This window comes from Elephantulus edwardii, unplaced genomic scaffold (genome assembly GCF_000299155.1).
Source record: "Elephantulus edwardii isolate Elephantulus edwardi_28Jun2011 unplaced genomic scaffold, EleEdw1.0 scaffold00398, whole genome shotgun sequence".
Lineage (NCBI taxonomy): Eukaryota > Metazoa > Chordata > Mammalia > Macroscelidea > Macroscelididae > Elephantulus > Elephantulus edwardii.
In genome coordinates, this window is record NW_006400148.1 from 965,700 (window position 1) to 987,295 (window position 21,596).

Here is a 21,596-nt window from a genome sequence, read left to right on the forward strand (position 1 = left end):
GTAAGACCAGAGGGATCTATTGGAGCTTAAATTTCAGTTGTGTTTAGTCTATGTGGAAATGTAGAACAAGCTGTAGAAAAGACCCTAAAATTCATGGATATGGTCTGGGAAGGGAATAGTTATTTAAGAGTTATTTGGCCTTACATTGGATTTAGTGCCATGACATATGACTGAAAGATATCACTTTAGAAAGTAATTGTAAATAATAATAATAATAATTAAGATGATACTTGTCCGAGTACTGAAAGCTCAACCTGCCATTACTTCATCTCTATTAGGGAGATGAAGAATGACCAGCTGAAGTATCAGAGATGTAAGGTGTCATTGTAATGGGAGAAAGTGCAGAAGTAAAGGAAAAATGGATTAATGTAAGAGCCTATCAGTCAAATTTATATGGCAGCTTAAAAAAGAGCATGATCTATAGTGAATGTTAAAATAAGAATGGATATATAAAAATATTTTCAGTTGAGGCTTTATAGAAGCCTAGAGTTAGCCGTTTAAATATTTTCTAAAACACGATTTTTGGATTGCAGTGCACCTTCTTCCCATTTTTAAAATTATTACTCTTTATGCATGTTTCATTGATTATGCAAAGGCATTTGACTGCGTGGATCATAACAAACTGTGGCTGACTCTGAGAAGAATGGGAGTCCCTGAACATTTAATCGTGCTAAAGCAAAACCTATACTTGGACCAAGAGGCAGTCGTCAGAACAGAACAGGGCAACACTGAATGGTCCAAAATTGGGAAGAGTGTGTGCCAGGGATGTGTCCTATCTCCATACCTTTTCAACTTGTGTGCAGAGCAGATTATCTGAGAGGCTGGGCTCTATGAGGAGACGTGTGGCATTAGGATTGGTGGAAGATCTATCAAGAATCTGCGTTTTGCAGATGACACAACATTGCTCGCTGAAACTGAGGAGGACCTCATGCACTTACTGCAGAGGGTCAAGAACTGCAGCCTTCAGTATGGACCGAGGCTCAATGTCAAGATTCTCACCACTGGACCAATTGGTATCAACAGGATGGATGGCGAGGAAATTGAGATTGTTCACAGCTTCAGTTTGCTCGGCTCCACAGTCAACACTCTTGGCACCAGCAGCCAGGAAATAAAAAAACGTATTGCGATGGGAAAGTCTGCTGTTAGGGACCTCTCTAAATTACTCAAGAGCAACAGTGTCTCTCTGGAGACGAAGGTGTGCCTGATACAGGCCATGGGCTTTGCAATCGCTTGTTATGCATCAGAGAGCTGGACAATGACTAGGGAGGACAGAAGGAGAATTGACACCTTTGAGCTGTGGTGCTGGAGAAGAGTATTGAAGGTACCATGGACTGCCAAGAAAACAAATAGATTCATCCTAGAGAGGGTTAAACCAGGCTACTCATTGGAGGCAAAGATTCTGGGGCTTTGTCTGACATACTTTGGACATGTTGTAAGGAGAGACAGGTCTTTGGAGAGGGACATCATGCTGGGTAGAGTAGAGGGACAGCGCAAGAGGGGAAGACCCTCTATGAGGTGGATTGATTCAGTGACTGGGGTAATCGGGATGGGTGTGTCAGAGCCCATGAGATTGGCACAGGATAGAGCAGGGTTTAGGGCTGTTGTACCTAGGGTTGCTATTGAGTCACAAACAACTCGACGGCACATAACGACAACAACTGTCAAATTGGATCTGACTGGTACAGGAGGCGATTGCCCCTCCTTCTTCAGCAGAGCATCTGGTGGATTTGAACCATGCGCCTCTTGGATTGCAGTGTACCTTCTTGCCACTAGGCCACCAGAGCTCCCTCTGATGAGGCTGACATCAGGGCGGGGGTAAGACTGAGAAAAACTGGATGCATTATGTTTACTGCATTGAAGTCTATGGGGGAGAGAATAGTTTAAAAGTATTATATTTTAGGGCATTATGTTTATTATAAGAGTACGGAATGAGGGTTGCAGAGTGGATTATATTTTGGGGTGGGGGATGTGCGGGGGTGATTGTGTACCAATGAGGGAGTTTTGCTTTTCAAGGAGAGGAGCAAAGTGGGGGAGCGGGCGGAGAGAAGGGTGCAACAAGGAATGAATGGAATTCCAAAATCTCTGTAGATATTAATTGAAATGAAAAATAAATAAATTAATTAAAAAAGCAAAAAAAATTATTATTTTTAAAATTCCCTTAAAGATAAGAGGCTTTACTGAGAAGAAAAGAAAGGAAGACACCAAAATGAAAGAAAGATACCAAAATGCTGGTAAATTGGGAGTCTACGAATAATCTAAAGCTGATCATACAAGTGGAACTAATTTATCACGAGTCCATGGGAGATGTAAACATTTAACGTGCTTGGTTGCTAAATAAGAGAAGTTTTAAGTACATGTCAGTAGTAAGGAGTTGTGCTGCCAGTCTAAGGATATAGAATTCAAATCTACCACCTGTTCTGTGAGAGAAAGATGGGCAGTCTTGCAACCTCTGAAAAACCACTGGAAGGTTAGCTATGAGTTGGCTCCAACTCAATGGTACTTAACAAAACAAAGACAGATTAAAATAAAAACTTGACTATCTATCTACTTCCAAAAGTATCAATCACTAAACTTTATAATGCACAACTCAGAATCAACCTGACAACAACCTATTTATTTACCAGGAACAATAATAAACAGAACAGAAGTTTGTTTAAATAAAAACTAATATAGCAGTATAGGAACAAATAGAAGAGCTCTGGTGGCCTGGTAGGTAAGGCATTGCTCTGCCAACCCAAAGGTGATACTTGTTGTTTTGTATCATTTATTCAAAACTGATTCATAGCAGACGCTAGTGGCTCCTTAGAGACTCAGGAGGAGTTGTGAGATGTTGTGGAAGATTTCAGTAACTTTTGAAAATCATTTCTTGGCATGAAGTCCTATAGAAAAGACAAATTAGGAAAGGACTTTTTTGTAAACTTTTACTTTTGGCTGTTAGCCTCCTGTCCAAAGAATACATTTGTTATATCAAAACAAAGTTCAAGAATATCCACCGGTTATTTTTCAGTAGTTCTCTTTCCAACTAGCTTTTCATTTACATTAAAAAAATAATCATTGAGTATCTCCATTGTACCAAGAACCAGGAAAAGCAGTCTTTCCCCTTGTACATTAGGAAAAATAAATTTTGCAACTCAAATAAAATTGTAAAAAGTATTATGTAGATCATATGTTACTTCCCAAAATTTTTCAGTGCCAGTCCATTCTGTTTTGTGCAATGACTCTGTATAATCCCTCTATCTTCTTTGTTTACCTCCTGGATCATTCAAGATTTTTCCCATAGTGTCTCTCAGTTTTGCAACTCAGGGCTTGAATTTGTTTCTCTGAAAATTTCTTTCAACTTGAGAAATGCCAACAGAGTTGCTTCCCCCCCACCTTTTTTTTTCTCCAACTCCAGCTCTTCGCACATTTCCATTATAATACTTTGCATTATCTTCTCTAGTTGGCTCTCAAAACTTTTTTTCATCTCTTCAGTGTTTTTTCCCCTTGTTTTGACTTCTTGAAGATCAAGTGCAATTTTCAGAGTCTCTTCTGACATGCTTTTTGGTTTTTTCCTTTCGCTTCTGTTTTTATAGCGATCTTTTTTACTATCTTCATGAATGGTATCTTTTATGCCATCCTTCACGTCATTTGTTTTTAATTGTTAATTTCAATGCCTCAAACTTATTTTTTAGTTGATTCCCTCCCCCCTTTCTTAGAAATTTTATTGTGGTTAGGGTGTCCATTTACAAAGGAAAATTATGTTGTTATTGTGATTTGAGTGAACATTTACAAAATAAATTAGCTTTCCATTTAATGATTAATGCATTTTGTTTTATGATATTAATCATAATATTCACAGTGCAAGCATTCCAAAATTATTTTCCAATTAATTATCTATGTCCATTTTCTATAATGACAATAGTTTCAATGCCTCCAACGTAGCAATACTCTTCCCAGTGTCTCCCTGAGTTCTCCATTTCCATTTATGCTTCTTTTTTCTGCCCTTTCTACTTTATGAGATTTGTTTTTAGGCAAATGGTGCCCTTTTAGTTGAAGAAGGTTGGTTGTTCTGAGAACTGCGTTCCTACCTGGTATTATTATTCTTGTAGAAGCCTGTTTATTATTCAACTGACAGGTGAGTCATTGGGGAAGGTCTTAGGGGTTCAATTAGTCTCTATCAGACCATATCAGGCCAATTTTTGTTCTACACTTTCCCCTACGTTGTCCAAGATCTTCTATTGTGATTCTGATCACAGCAGCCAGTAGTGATTGATATGAACCATCTAGTTCTTCTGGTCTCAGACTAGTAGAAATTGTGGTTATCAGTTCAAATCCAACAGCTACTTCACAGGAAAAAAAGGTGAGATGTCTGCTCCTGTTAAGATTTACATCCTTGGAAACCCATGATCCATTAGTTTCTTTGGATGAATTGTTTCCTGTGTCTTTGATTTTTCTTAACTCTTTGCTTTGTAAGGGGAGACACTAGCAGTTGCATCTTACATGGCCACTTGTAATCTATCAAGATTGAGTTGATTTTAAACTAATCAAATCACATGTTGCTTGGATCCACAACCAACACCCATTATATCAGCAGTCAGAAGTCATGTAGCATTGAGAAAGTCTTCTGTTAGGGAACTCTCCAAAATCTGGAAGAACAACGATATCAGCTTAATGACCAACGTGCACCTGATTCAAGTAATAGTCTTTCCAGTAACCTACTGTGTGTGCATTAAAGAGCTAGAAAGCAAATAAGGATGTCAGGATAAGAATCAATGTCTTTGGGCTATGATGTTGAAGAAGAGTGCTGACTAGGCTGTGGACTGCCAAAAGAACAAACAGAGAAGTCTAGAATAACGTGCAACTAGAGTGCTCCTTGGAGGCAGTGATGGCAAAGCTTCATCTCATGTACTTTGGCTATGCTATTATGAGATGCTATTCCTTGGAGAAATGTGGCATTAGTGTTGGAGGAAGACTCATCAACAATCTGTTATTATGCAGATGACACAAATATGCTTGCTGAAACTGAGGACCTGAAACTCTTGCTGCAGAAGTCAAGGACTACAGCCTTCAATATGGATTGAAGCTCAACATCAAGAAAACAAAGAATATCACCACTGTGCAGATTGGCAGTATTGCGATAGATGGTGAAGATATTGATATTTTTAACAGCTTTAGTGTTCTTGGCTCAACAATCAACATTTTTGGCACCAACAGCCAGGAAATTAAAAGACAAATTGCATTGGGAAAGTCGGCTGTCAGAGACATCTCCAAAGTACTGAAGAACAACAATGTCAATCTGGAGACTAAGATGCACTGATCCAAGGCATGGTCTTTGCAATTGCTTGTTATGCATCAGAATTCTGGGAAATGATTAGGGATGATAAAAGGAGAATTGATGCCTTTGAGTTGTGGTGCTGAAAAGTATTGAATATACCATGGACTGCCAGGAGAACAAGAAGTTCATCCTAGAGAGGGTAAAACCAGGCTGCTCCTTGGAGGCAAGGATTCTGAAGTTTTGTCTGACATAATTTGGACATGTTTCAAGGAGGAACTCGTCCTTGGAAAGGGACATCATACTTTGGAGAGTGGAAGAACAGCACAAGAGAGGAAGACCCTTGATGAAATGGGCTGATTAAGTGACTGGAGTCATGAGGGGAGGTGTGTCAGAGACAAGATTGTCACAGGATAGAACAAGGTTTAGAAATGTTGCACATAGGTTCACTGTGAGTCACAGGTGACTCGACAGCACATAACAACAACAACAATAACAACAATTCCTTGGAGAGGGACATCATACTCAGAAAGGTGGGGAATAGAGGAAGAGTTAAAGAGAAGACCCTCCATGAGATTGATTGATACAGTGTCTTTAGCAGTGGACTCAAGTGTGTTGGGAATAAGGAGGATACATGATAGGCTGGATATACTGTTTTTCATTGTGTCACTATGAATAATGCTCAACTCAAAAACACTCAACAACAACATCATGTATGAAGAAGACAGGATAGAGAATAAAAGAAAGATGCTTCCTTCTAGTAAGATTGGCAGGGAAAGCTTTTCTGAGGAGATAATATTGAAAGATAAGATTGGAAATATAAGTAAGTGTCAGTAATACAGCAGACTATCAGTTATTCATATGCAAATAAAATTAAGCTTCTAAACATGTCTGAGATACTCAATTTGTTTTGTTTAAAATATATTTTTTAAAAAATAAATGAAATCTAATGTTGTATCAGTCTCAAGAACAAACAAGAGTAGTATGACATCATTTTAGCTGTGTAGTTAGGTGCTATGTTTTGATGTTTTATAGCTGTTGATGTGAATCCTCTCTATGGATATCCATCAAAGAATGTAAAGACAAAATGAAACATAACCATATATACTTTCTTGACAACTATATAGTTGGGTGGTAACCCAAAATGAAGGCAGAAACCAGAAAATAGGCTGTTGGTTGTTAATCAAGAATGAATGACTGTAGCTTAGATGAAAAAAATGAAAGTGGAAATGGAAGGAAGTTAACAGATTGCAAACATTAATTTATAATATATGGTACAAGTGGGTAAATTATCAGTTACTAACCAATATATTGGTAGCTCAGATTGTCCAGAGTGAGTTCAATATCTATTTCCAAGAGACACCAGTATTGAAACCTCCATGGACCATGGTTCTACTCTAAAACACATTACTAGGTCACTGTCTATTGGAATAAAGGAGGAGAGAAGAGAATTGATGCCTTTGAGCTGTGGTGCTGGAGATGAGTATTGAGAATACCATGGATTGCTAAGAAAACAAACAGATTCATCCTGGAAAGGGTTAAACCAGGTGGCTCCTTGGAGGCAAGGATTCTGAGGCTCCGTCTAACATACTTTGGACATGTTGTAAGGAGAGACCGGTCCTTGCAGAAGGACATCATGCTTGGGAGGGTGGAGGGACAGCGCAGGAGGGGAAGGCCCTCTATGAGGTGGATTGATTCAGTGACTGGGTTAATCAGGATGGGAGCGTCAGAGACAGTGCGATTGACACAGGACAGAGCAGAGTTTAGGGCTGTTGTACATAGGGTCGCTATGAGTCGCAAGTGACTCGAAGGCACATAACAACAACAACAACATTTATTGGAATCAATTTTGTGTCAACTATTACAGTTTGAGTTTGTGCTAGAAATAAAGTTTCATATGAAGTAAAATTAAAAATAAAATCCTGAGTTATTAAACCCTAAGTTATGAATGGGGATGATAGAAGGAGAATTGATACCTTTGAGCTGTGGTGCTGGAGAAGAGTATTGAGGGTACCATGGACTGCTAGGAAAACAAACAGATTTATCTTGGAAAGGGTCAAACCGGGCGGCTCCCTGGAGGCAAGGATCCTGAGGCTTTGTCTGACATACTTTGGTTATGTTGTGAGGAGAGACCAGTCCTTAGAGAGGGACATCATGTTTGGAATGGTGGAGGGACAGTCTAAGAGAGGAAGACCTTTGATGAGATGGATTGACTCAATGACTAGGGTATAGGTATATCAGAGAAAATAAGGTTAGCTGAAGATACAGCAGGGTTCAGAACTACGGTATATAGGCTTGCTACGAGTCACAAGGGACTCGGTGACACATTACAAGAACAAGTTATTTTGTTTGAAAGAGGGTTGTATTATTTTCAGAGATGAAGTAGGAAGAGACAGGAAGCCCAAATCTTTATTATCTGTTTCTACACTAGATTTAAAAATGACCTGTTCACATAATGTTTATTTTCAAAATTATTCAGTAGATAGGCTGCCTCCTCTCCTGTTCCAGATAAACCATAATTATCTGAAAATATGGTGCGTTAAATTGTCATAATGTTTCGGTTTGTGACTACCACATACCTCATTCTAAATGACTAAGATTTTTAATTCAATATAAGATTATATCAGCCACAAATTTCTAATTAATTTGCTCTTCAATAAAATATTTATCTTCCCTATAATATTAGCTCTTTTCTAAAATATTCCGCTCAAAAAGGTCATCCAATAGAATGTGGAAATTATCCAACAAAACAAAATGACTGGAACAGTACATTGACAAAGAACTTCCAGAAGTGCAAGCTGGTTTAAAAGAAGCCAGTGACACTAGGGACATCATAGCCAATGTCATATAGGTCTTGCCTGCAAGCAGAGAGTACTAGAGGCATGCCTGTGTTTCATTGATTGTGCAAAACATTTTGCTGTATGAATCACAACAGTTTGTGGCTAACCTTGAGAAGAATGAGAATCTCAGAATACCGAATAGTGCTCTTGTGAAACCTATACTTGGACCAGGAAGCGATTTTTAAAACAGAGCAAGGAAACACTGCATGATTCAAAACTCAGGATGCATCTTGTCTCCATACCTTTTCAATCTGTGTGCACAGCAGATCATTCAGGAGGCTCCTTTATGAAGAGTGGCATCAGGATTAGAGGAAGATTTATCAACAACCTGCATTAAGCAGATGACACAAACTTGCTTGCCCAAACTGAGAAGAATATGAAGCATTTGCTGAAGAATGTCAAGGACTAGAGTCTTCAATTTGAACTGAAGCTCGACATCAGGAAAACAAAGACTCTCACCTCTAGGTCAATTAGCAACACCGTGGTAGATGGTGAGATTATTAACAGCTTCAGGATACTTTCCCTCCACAATCATTACTCTTTTTAAGAGTAGTCAGAAAGTCAAAAGACAAATCAGGGAAATCTGCTGTCAGGGGCCTCTCCAGAGTGCTGAAGAGCAATGACGTCAGTCTAGAGACTGAGGTGTGTATAATGTAGGCCATGGTCTTTGTAATTACTTGCTACGCATTAGAGAATAAGACAATGACTAAGGATTATAGAAGAAGAATAGAGACCCTTGACTTGTGGTGCTGGAGAAGAGCACTGGTGGACTACCAAGAGAACGAACAAGTCTCTTCTCGAGAAGGTGAAATCAAGGGTCTCATTAGAGAAAAGGATTATGAAGCTCCATCTCACATGCTTTGGGCATGTGGGACCAGAAGGACCCAGTCTTTGGAGAAGTACATGGTGCTTAGAAGGGTAGAGGGATAGCGCAGAAGAGGAAGACTCTGGATGAGCTGTATTGACACAATAAATGGAGCTACCAGGGCAATTGTGTAGGAGATGGTGAGGATTGCCTCAGGATAGAATACAGTTCAGAGCTATTGTACACAAGGCCACTATGAATTCTAGACAACTCAACAACACATAACAACAACAACAAAATAATTATTAATATCATGTGAAAGTAAACTCTTGCTAAAAGACTGTTTAAAAATTACTGGAATGGTATATGAAAAGAATTTCCAGAAATTCATGCTGGGTTCAGAAGAGGCTGTGTGAGATAAGAGAAGAAATTCCTGCTGATGTCAATTGGACCTGAGCTGAAATCAGAAGATAGCAGAAATGTGTTTCTTTGTGCTTTATTAACTAGGTGGGTTATAACAAATTATGGCTAACATTGAGAAGAATGAAAATCTCAGAACATTTAATTGTGCTCATACAAATATGATACATAGACCATGAGGCTGTTGATTAAAGAGAATAAGGAAGCACTGAAGCCTAATAGTAAGAAACTACACTGCAATCCCAAAAGCACATGGCTCGAAGTCACCAACTGCTCTGTGGGAGAAGGATCAGCAATCTCCTCCTGTGCGATTTGTTCCCTTTGAAACCCACTGGAGAGTCAGTTATGGGTTGGTTCTGACTCTATAGTACACACCAACATGGTGTAAAATCAGGAAAGATGTGCCTCAGTAGTTTATCCTTTCTCCATACATATTCAACCTACATGCTGAGAAAATAATTTGAGAAGACGGACTACATGAAGAAAAATATAACATAACATTCGAGGAAAACTCACCAACAACTGCAGATGGCACAATCTTGCTTAAAGTAGGAAGACTTGAAACACTTGCTGCAGACAATCAAGGCAGTAGCATGGTAGATGGAGGAAAGAGTCAAGTTTTGAGTGATCTCAATTTACTTGAATCCGTAATCTACTAATCTACATCCATGGTCATAATAGTCACGATAGCAAAATAAATACTGCATTGGGAAAATATACTATATCAAAGAATTCTCCAAAGTGCTAAAAAACAATGGTGTCAGTTTAAAGAATAAAGAGAGCTTGTCATGGTCTTCTTAATTACTTCCTGTGCATATGAAAGTTAGACAGTGAATAAGAATGACGCAAGAAAAATAGATTCCTTTAAATTATGGTGTTGGAGAAGAGTGCTGAATATGCCATGAACTTTTCAAAAAGCACACAAGTTTTTCTTGGAGGAAATACAACCAATGTGTTCCATAAGGTCATATAGTTCAAATTTGGTCTCACATACTTTGGTTTGCTTACAAAGTTTGTATATGTTGTGTTTCATACTATCCTTCATTCATATTATGTTACATACAATCATTCCCATTCATTATGTTTTATAAAATTAATCACCATTAAACTACGCCTACCATTATCCAGTCTTTCCAGATCCTTGGTGAATCTTTCACATTTCCTTCACCGTCTCCTCCCTCTACACGCCAAATTATGCGTCTTTTAAGAATGTTGTCAGGAAGTGCTTTTCTTGAAAAAAGACATCATACTGAGAAAAATAGAAAGTAAGAGAAATAGAGGAAGGCCCTCAACAAGATAGATTAACACAGTGATTGTAAGAATGGACTTGAACATGTCAGAGATGATGTGGATGGTACAAAATAGGGCCAAGTATAGATCAGCTATTCATACGGTCATTGTGAGTTTAAACTGATGTGATGGTTCCTAACACCAGTGTCACCAGCACCAGCACCACCACCATCCCATGACTCTTTTTCCACTCTTATTCTTAATTCTAATAATGTGTTGCAGTGATAGTGTCCTTTTTTTTTAACTCTGCAATTTTTTTTCTTATTGAATTTCACTTGTTTAACGTCAGTGCAACTTCTCGCTGAAAAAGATAAAGGAATGCAGCCTTCAAGTATGGATTGCATCTCAATATCAAGAAAACAAAGATTCTTACCACTGGACCAATAGGCTGTGTCATGATGGAGAGGAGAATAAATCTGTCAACAGCTTCATGTTGCTTGTATCCACAATTAACACCCTTGGTACAAGCAGTCAGGAAATAAGGAGACACATTACACTGAGAAAATCTGCAGCTAGGGACCTTTCCAAATTACTGAGAAGTAGTGATGTCAGTTTGAGGACTAAGGTTCATCTGATTCAGGCCATGATCTTTCTGATTACTAGCTATGCATCCAAGACCTGGACAATGAATAAGGATGATAGAAAAAGAAATGAAGCCAATTAGCTGTGGTGTTGGAGAAGAGCACTGAACATTCCATGGACGTCCAAGAAAACAAATAGATATATCTTGGAGTGGGTACAACCAGGGTGCTCTTTGGAAGCAAGAATGATGAGTCTTTGCCTAACATATTTTGGATGTATTGCTAGGTAGTGCTATCCCTTGGAGAAGGACATGATATTGGGAAGGGTCGAAGGTCAATGAAGAGAGGAAGACCCTCAACCACATGGATTGACAAGGTGACTGCTACAATGGGATCTAGTGCGTCAGGAAGTGTGATGATTGTACAGGACAGAACTAGTTTCAGAGCATTTATTTATAGTCGCTATTTTACATCAAGTCATAATAGACTCGATGGCACCTAACAACACCACCACCAATGTCACTCATTTCTCCAGTCTGTTTACAATTTTAGACTTCTGTCCAGCGTGTGGTTCTCAATCCTATTTTATCTAAAAAAGAATGAAGAGTTTTCTTTTGATTCAAGTAATGAAAATAAGTATTTACCAGTATAGGGCTGATAAAAGATACATATATCATAATCTTACAGTTCTACTTTCATGTTGATAACATTCTTATTAACCCACCTCTTTTCCTTGTAGTTATTCAACATGACTGATCCCTAATTAATTATATTCTCTTTCTATAAGAAATGGAAAATTTAATCAATTATGTTGCTTAAATAAAGCCATAATATGCCAAGCTCATCTGAATATAAATAAAGTTTAGCCTATTAAAAATACAAATATATTTTCTATTAACTTATTAACAATTTTCATTTTATTGATGATTAGTCTGTTTCTAAATGCTACCAAAGCATGTTGTAAAAGTGTTGAGGATGACTTTTTAGGTTTAAGATACTGCAAGTAGAATTAACTTTCTATTATTGACAAAGAGCCTTTATTAGACCATCCAAAGTCATCAATAACTGTTTTCCATGCTTTCAAAAATTAACCAATAAGTGAGCATATTCTTTTTATCCTCTGTTATTCAATGTAAAAGAAAAGCTAATATATTTCACCCCAGAAGCTTGTTTATTGACTCTGTTCATATTTTTGGTTTCTAATTATCTTTCTATAGTTATTTGCCACTGTCTCATAGTCCCTCTTGGTTATAGATCCTTCTTTTCTAAGCTAAAGAGAGACATTTGAAATGTTGAAAAAGGCATGCTATTGTTTTTAGGTATTGTCCAGTGGATTATGACACATAAGAATCCTATGATCCACAGATATAAATAATTTCCTGTCTTAGTCCATCATCACAGTTTCTGCCAAGCTCAAGTTCATTGTTTCAGTCATTGTGTCAATACCATATCCTTGAAGGTATTTATCTCCTTGTCAAGCCCTCTACCTTTTCCAACATGATCTCCTTTTCTAAAGACTGAACCTCCTGACAGCATACTCAATATGTGTCAAAGTTTTATCACAGTTTGGACTGTGGGTCCAAGTTAAATGACATCTTTGACAATCTCAATCTTCATTTCTTTATCAGGAAGATATCGGCCCACTGGTGAAGATTTTTGCATTCTTTGTGTAGATGAGTGGTGTGAAGAGTTCATTGTTCAAAAAGGCTTTCTTTGCTATTATTGACTTTGACTTTGCTGTGTGGATCAGCAGGAACAAGCAAATAGAATATGTTAGCCTATCCACAAAGGAATTGACGAGTCTTATCACTTAACGAGCAGCTTCAGCTGGCAAATTTTGAGAATCTTACTACCAGGAAAGAAAAAGCGGAAAATGAAAATCTCCCTTTAGAGTCAGAGATTTTTTGCCAGCCAGACATACAGAAGAGAAGCGGTAGCCACAAAAGAGAAGCAGAGACCTGGCATGAGATAGAGCTGGCCTTGGGACTGCTATCCACATAACCAGAGCTACAAGCCTTTGGCTACATTTGTTGGAAGACTGAATGGGAAGATGCCTTAATTGTGAGGACTAAGATCTTTGTAGCACTGGCCTAAAGCTGTGAGGATGAAGGCCGAAGGGCCCTGAACTTGCTTTAGAAACTAATGACTAAGAAATTGTCAACTGAAATTGTAATCTGTTAACTTCCCTAATTAATCTCATAATCAAGAGTATGGTTTGGTCTGAGAGATATTGCAATGCATTTTGGATCCAATACAGTGATAAGTTTGGTGTTTAAATTAGTAGAAAGAATTACTGGAGAGCAAAAGACATGTTTGACTTCATAGTTATGAGTTTTGTGCTATGTGTTGTTGTTGTTGTTATGTTCCATCGAGTTACTTGTGACTCATAGTGACCCTATGTACAAGAGCTCTAAATGCTCTTCTATCTTGTGCCAACCTAGCTAACTCAAATGCACTTATTCCCACCAATCCAGTCACAGAATCGACCCATCTCATCGAAGGTCTTCCTCTCCTTTGCCGCCCCTCCACTCTGCCAAATATGATGTCCCTCTCCAAGGACCAGTCCCTCCTTGCAACATGCCCAAAGTATGTCAGACGAAGCTTCAGAATCTTTGACTCCAAGGAGCATTCCAGCTTCACCTTCTCCAGGACAAACCTGTTTGTTCTCCTAGCAGTCCATGGTATATTCAACAGTCTTCTCCAGCACCACAGCTCAAAGGCATCAATTCTCTTTCTATCAACCCTCTTCGCTGGCCAACTCTCCAATGTATAGCACATAATTGCGAAGACTATAGCCCAGATCAGACGCACTTTAGTCTTCAGCCTGACCTCGTTGCTATTCAGTACTCTTGAGAGGTCCCTCATAGATGACTTTCCCAATGAAATGCATCTCTTGATTTCCTGGCTGCTGTTACCAAGAGTGTTGACCATGGAGCCAAGTAGACAAAAACTGTTAACTACCTCAATCTCTTCACCATCCATACTGATACTGCCAATTGCCCCAGTGGTGAGAATCTTTGTTTTCTTGATGTTGAGTTTTAATCCATATTGAATGAAGGCTGCAGTCCCTGACCTTCTGCAGCAAGCACATCAGGTCCTCCTCAGTTTCAGCGAGCAGGGTTGTGTCATCTGCATAACACAGGTTGTTGATGACTCTTCCAGCAATCCTGATTCCACATTCCTCTTTACATATAGCCCAGTATCTCAGATTATCTGTTATGCATACAAACTAAAAAGGTACGGACACAGAATACATCCCTGACGAACCCCCTTCTTGATTTTGAACCATGTAGTGTCTCCCTGCTCTGTTCTGACAACTGCCTCTTGGTCCAAATATAGGTTTTGCATTAGCACAATCAAATGTTCTGGGATTCCCATTCTCCTCAGAGTCAGCCACAGCTTGTTGTGATCCACACAGTCAAAAGCCTTTGCATAGTCAATGAAGCACAGATTGACATTCTTCTGGTATTGTTTGCTTTCTGTCAAGATCCAGCTAATGTTAGCTATAATATCCCTAGTAACACGACCTCTTCTAAATCCAGCCTGCACATCTGGCAGTTCTCTGTTGACCTATTGCTCTAGACATTTTTGGATTATTTTCAGCACAATCTTGCTTGCATGTGATATCAATGATATTGTTCCATAATTTCTGCACTCTGTTGGGTCACCTTTCTTTTGAATGGGAACAAATATTGATCTTTTCCAGTTAATGGGCCTGTTGGCTGTTCCCCAGATTTCTTGGCACAGATGATGATAATGGGTATATTTCCCCATTGCAGAGTTAATAGATCTCAGATATGGCCTTTTTGATGTTTTCCTTGTTCTTTTTACAAGATAAATTCTGTATAGGAGGCTGTAATCTTCGATACCCTTCAGTAAATGCTTCGAGTCTTCTTTGTTTTCAGCCAGCAAGATTGTGTCATCTGCAAAATCTAGACTGTTAATGATTTTTTTGCAATTTTGATGCTATATTCTTCTTCATTTAGTCTAGCTTCTTAAATTATTTTACAGTGTACAGATTGAATAGGTGTACAGAAAGGATAGAATCCCGACTCACACCTTTCCTGATTTTAAACCAGTATTCCCTTGTTCTCTATGTTTAGGTAGAGGTTTGACTTGATTAATGCTGTTACAAGAAAATGTTGTTAAATGAAAACATGGTAGCGGGTTTATATATCCAATTTCTGTTCTTTGTGATAATTCTATAAATAAAGTACAATTTTAATAGAAATTTGGTACCTCAGAATTGTTTTGTATTTTTAAAGAGAAAGTAAAGTAATAAGTAGCGATAGAAGTAATATTTTAAAATGGAGACTTTTGCTCTATTTTTACTATTATCAGCAATGAGATAATAGTATGAGACCTTTAACAAGAAAAAAAATATAGTTCAAATAGAATTGGAAACATTGTCGATGTCCTGCATTATTGTTGTTGTTAAGTGCTGTTAAGTCGTAGATAACTCATAGCAACCACATGAACAAAAGACCGCAACAGTTGTATAACTTTCATAGTTTTTCCACGTTCATAGGGTTTCCAGAGACAAGCTATTTCTGACGTGCCACTCCTGCTTCCAAACTTGTCTTTTGTGAGCTCCACCAAACACTGTCCACCATGGGTAACCATTATCACTTTTGACACATGAGTGTCACAGTGTTCAGCATCACAGCAACCATGAGTTACCTCTGTACAGAAAATGGACAGACCAGGGCTGTACCACTTAGAAGACCGTTTGACCAAACCAATTATTTTTAACATTGTCAATGTTCTGCATTAGTAGTAGAAAGGGGGGGAGGGTAGTAAGTTGCCAGCATAGAGTCAAATTCAAACAAAGAGGTAAATATAAGAATGGTAATATAATTTGAAGTAGATTGTTAGAGGAACTCGATGAAAACCAATAGTCAACTCTTACAGATTTGACTGTAAATCAGTGGACTACATTAATTTTAATCACATGTTATCTAATGCAAATATTAAGCCAAGTGAAAAGAGAAGCAACATTAATAAAAATCATGTCATATTTTTGTACTATGAATTATAGTTAGTACCTTGAGCAACTTTAAGAAAATTTTCTCATAGAAAAGAAAATATGATTAGTATAGTATTTTAATGGGTGAGAATAATAATTTATGTTCATAACAAAAAGTGGGGTATTTCTGACATGTAAAGAATAGAAAATAATTGTCTTACGTGAATGTTGAGAGGGGGAAAAGAGAGAGAGAGAGACAGAGAGAGAAAGAGAGAGAGAGAGAGAGAGAGAGAGAGATTTAAGCCAGGGATAGTTAATACCTGAGACATACTGAAAAATAATAAATCATTCCAGAGCAAGTCAATGGTTAAAGATGTTGTCAATAGGTAAATTAGGAAACATCCTATATAAAATAAATTTAAGCATGTTTTGTGGAAGTATATAGTGTAGAAATTTGGACAAAAACAAAACAAAACACCAAACCCTATAAAAACAGGGAAATGGGACACATCTTCAAGTACCTAGGATTCCATGATGATATGGCTTCAGTTTTCCTCATTAAGATATTCATTGTATCTGTGGAATTTTCCAAGGGAAAGGACACAATGCTTAATTATCTCTGATGATTTTTTTTCTACATAATAACAAGAAACAATAAATCAATTCATATTGGTAGAACTTAAAAGCAATTACATATTGTAAATACTATATAAGTGTTCCATAAACAAATAAGCAAGTTCTGAAGAATATAAATATACATATGTCTTCAGAATTTAGTTGAATAGTTCTTGCTGGAAACTATTCATAGTATCATGGGAAGACCATTCAAAATACAAATAGATGTTCCTCGCAAGTTTCTGACTTTTCTCTTTGACAGACTGCTGATTCCTTACCAATATTACCAATATTTGTCTTTCTTCCCCCACCCCTTATAAGAGTTGTTCAATTTTAATTCATGTGTAACTACAAGCAAAAGGCTCCATTTACTTCTCTCTCCTTTATAGCTGTGAATGGCCAATGAAAAATACTTCAAAGTTATTAGAAGAGCTTCTAGTAAAGCTCTTTAAGACTTGTGGTATATTTTTTGCCATTCCTCCCCTTTTTAACATAATTCTGTGTGGAAGAAAACATGATACTTGGAAACCTAGCAGCTATTTTGTTAAGACAACCTGAAGTTCAGAACAGAAGATGCAATAGGATGAATAGTATAAAAAAGTTCAGAAACCCTGATGACCTTATCAGACAAATACAATACTTACCTCTAGACTTTTTATACACAATGTGACAGAAATTTTTTTTCTATAATTATATTTTATTAATTTTCATAAACATTTACAGAGATTTTGGGTTTCCATTCATTCATTGTTGCACTATTCTCTCCACCCTCCTCCCAGTTTGTTCTTGTCCAAATGCCACAGTGCTTGTCAAAGCCAGTTCTGATTAATCTTCTTTGTCAGTGTGTCCTTTGCCATTCCCTATCACTCCTCCCTGAGAGAGACTTCACCCTGAGTCATAAGGAAAAGGGAATGGCGTATTCTCTTAGCTACTTCCTGCTGAAAAGGGACGCTGTGGGTTTCAGGGTGAAGATCTTCTCTCACTACTCTAAAGGGCCCCTTTGGCAGTAGGAAACACATAGACTATTATGGAGATTGATTTTGGAATTTAGATGCACTCTTATTGATTGTGCTTGGCCGTACATGTTCATATCCTTGAAGATGTATCATGGGGGTGTTGCAACCTAGAAGACACAACTTTGATTAACAAGTTATAAGTACATGAGTCCAAAACTTATGGAAAAGTAAAAGAAAAGATTCTTTCATTGTTTTACAAACCCTCCCCCAGGTCCCCTCCACCATGTAGCCCTCGCTCTAGACTCCTGTGATGACAGAAATACCTAGTTATATATCTCTTTTAAACAGTTCTCTCCCTCCTCTGTTTCAGTGCAGTATACATTATTGAACCCATCTTACTCAGTCTCTCCCCAACCCCAAGGACAGTCCCATTCTACAACAGTGGCATCATGTAATATTTGTCCTTTTGTGACTGGGATATTTCACTCAGCATAATGTTCTCCAGAGTCAACCATTTTGAATAATATTGCATGAGTTCCTTGTTTTGTTTTTTTTTTTTGTTTTTGTTTTTGTTTTTTAAATTTAGGTTATTTTTCATTTCAATGAACATCTACAGAGATTTTGGGATTCCATTCATTCATTGTTGCACCCTTCTCCCCGCACAAACCCCTCGCCCCCCATTTGCTCCTCTCCTTGAAATGCAAAAGAAAAACTCCCTCATTGGTACACAATCCCCCCCCGCACCTCCCCAAACCCCACCCTCTAGCCCCAAATATAATCCACTCTACAACCCTCATTGCATACTCCTACGATAAAAATAATGCCCTAAAATATAATACTTTTAGACTATTCTCTCCCCCATAGACTTAAATGCCGTAAACATATTTCATCCAGTTTTTCTCAGTCTTACCCCCACCCCAATGCCAGCCTCATTCTACAACAGTGGCACCATATAGCATTTGTCCCTTTGTGACTGAGATACCTCACTCAGCATAATGTCCTCCAGGTTCACCCATTTTGAATAATATTGCATGAGTTCCTTGTTTTTCAATGCAGCATAGTATTCCATTGTGCAAATATACCACAGCTTCTCTAGCCATTCGTTTGTCGATGGGCAGCTTTGGCTTTTTTTATTCCCAAATACTTACATGTATTTTCATTTAAATGCAAAAAGCAGAGAAAGCATTCTATTCCTATTGTGAATCACTATTTGAAGTCAATTAAAGACATGTAATACTGTAGAATTTAAGGATGAAACATTAGTACTCACCAACATTTAAGATATAGACCAACAAAAAGGCAAATGAAATATTAAAGAATATTAACAGAGGGAGAATAGTATGAAGGAAGAAGAAAATTACAAGCATCGAAAAATGTTCCACACAGATACAATAGGATATGGATCAAACAAAACTGTTTTTTATTGGTAGAATAATTTTAAGAAATGTTTAAATACATTTTTAAGAAATGTTTTAGTGGATTTAATAGTGAATAAACTCAAAAACCCTCAAACTAGCTAGCATTGAGTTGAGTGCAGCTGAAAGCAAAACTGCTCACTTTTTGTTTAGCAGTTCAATATTTTATTCACCTTGCCACCAGGACTCATTTGAATAGTGACTAGAAAGTGACAATTATAGAAATAATTACTTTATATTTTTTTTCTTCTTCATTTACTTTTATTTCTCTAGCCTGCTTTTTTAAAAAATGTTATTATCATTATTAATTTTAATAGACATTTACAGAGGTTTTGGATTTCCATTTATTCATTGCCCACTTTTCTCCCTGCCCACCCCTCCCCACCAGCTCGCTTCCCCCTCCGAAGAGAAAAAAAAATCCTTCATTAGTATACAATTCCCACGTCCCCTCCCCCCCACCCCCACCCTAGTACACTTCTCTATGCAACCTTAATTCTGGATTCCTGTGCTAACCATAATACTCAATCATATATCACTTCTACTCTTATATTTTTTAAAAAGTATTAAGTTAGTATACTATCACCATGTAAGAAATACTACTATAATTTGAGACTACATATAAAGGGTTAATGACACATTTGGTTTGGTCTTAAATCAGATTTGGAACTCTATAAATTCAAACTTTGAAATCCTCATAATTTTCTCATATCTTGAATTAAAGAGATTCACTGTGAAGAGAAAGGTAGAGAACAGTATTTCTATACCATTTCCAACCAGCTACAAACATCACAGGGTGTATCTTAGAGTGCTTCCATTCTCCAGAAACTTTACCTTCCAGATTTAACTTGCTCTTCCCATGAACATTTGATCCACTTTTAGGACTTCTAATAATTCTGTTCCCATTTCTCATTCCCTTTCTTGCTTTATACCCTCTTTAATTGTTCTGTGAAAGAATTTTGTCCCTCTTTGTCTTACTACCAGTTTTTATTCAGGCTTTCTGCTCACCTCCATCTTATTACTCTGTTTATTCTGTATTATTCTTCTTCTAGTTATTTTTGTCAGGACACTCTCTATATAAGTCACCTTTCCCCTCAATCTGCCTTAATACATTTTCAAACAATATAATTAAATGTTAATACAAAATTGATTTAACAAAATCATACTAAATAGAGTTCTTTTTTAAAAAAATCTTCTTTTAAACTTATCTACTCCACAGGTTTTAAATGTTGTTTTTAAAAGAAAAACTAATCACGATAGAGCATAATACTTTTGAAAAGTCTTTTAAGAACTCTTAAAGATATATTAAATAGTAACATTGACATTGTTTGTTTTTTTTTCCCCACAGGATCTATATTGTCCAGTTAATTTTAAAAGTTTTAAAGAACACAGAAAATATATTTCCTCTGTTTTAAATGAATTTAATACAAAAGATATTGACATAAAGGAAGATAAACCCAGACATCTAATTAAAAAAGGTTGGTTAGATTCATTTAAAAATTATATTTAATAAAAATCTATACATTTTAAATTTTATTAATTTTAATGAACATTTACACAGATTTTGAATTTCCGTTCATTGTTAACTTTTCTCCCTGGCCAGCCCTCCCCCCCCAATAAAAATATTCTTAAGGGTAATAAAGATAACAGAAACTGTATGACTATGTCAGCATAGTCATGAAGTCTGTCAACTAACATATAAAAGCAATCTTACGATGAAATAACATTTATTTCAGTATTTGAACATAATTATTTTATATTCTAAAGTGATATTTTTCTTATTAGTAAAATTTTGATTGTGAATTATGCACTACTTTGCATTTTACATTTTTTCTGATAAAATTTTATAATTACATATTAAAATTTCTAACTTTCAAAAAAGTTATATAGTCATTTTTGTACATTTGTTATATCAAGGTTTTATCTGTTTTTCAAGTACTTTGCTTAATTCTAAATGTTTAGATTTCCTTCCTGCTCTCCACATTTTTTGTCCTTACTGATATTTACCTTTTTTACATAGAAAGTGAACTAACTACAAGAAATTCTCATTTGTCAGCAGTTTTAAAATATTATTAGTTTTCCATCATTTTCACATCATAAAATTCTGTACCTTTTAAGTACTGCACTTTTCTTTTTAATCCAACTAGTCTTAGACTTAAACAAAAATCAAATTAAAGGAAAAATAATAATTCATGGTTATGCCTACCCACTTACTCTTACCCAGTCATTTTTTTTCAATAATTTAAACTAATTTCTCCATTATTTATTATAATGTTTTCGCATGACTGGCTTGTTCTGTCAAAATAACTTTAAAGATTGAAGATATTATGAATGACTTTCTGTTGTGAGAGATAGAGATGTAATTTTCTTATAAACAATACCAATTCACATACGTATGCTTTATAAGTCTTCCATGAGAATTATTTTAGTGTTTGCTGCTTAAATAATATTTAATGTTTTAATAGTTATTACTATGTAAATATTGCTCACAGTTTAGTTAACTTCCATAGCAGAAATTTG

General features: G+C 36.7%; 1 protein-coding gene across 1 annotated transcript in view; it reads left to right on the forward strand.

Annotated features, from left to right (window-relative positions):
• LRRIQ3 (leucine-rich repeats and IQ motif containing 3) overlaps window positions 1-21,596 on the forward strand; it is a 156,120-nt gene that overhangs the window by 103,546 nt on the left and 30,978 nt on the right. Inside the window, 1 exon segment of the mRNA XM_006902370.1 lies at window positions 20,425-20,554. Within this exon segment, the coding sequence (XP_006902432.1) occupies window positions 20,425-20,554 (130 nt within the window).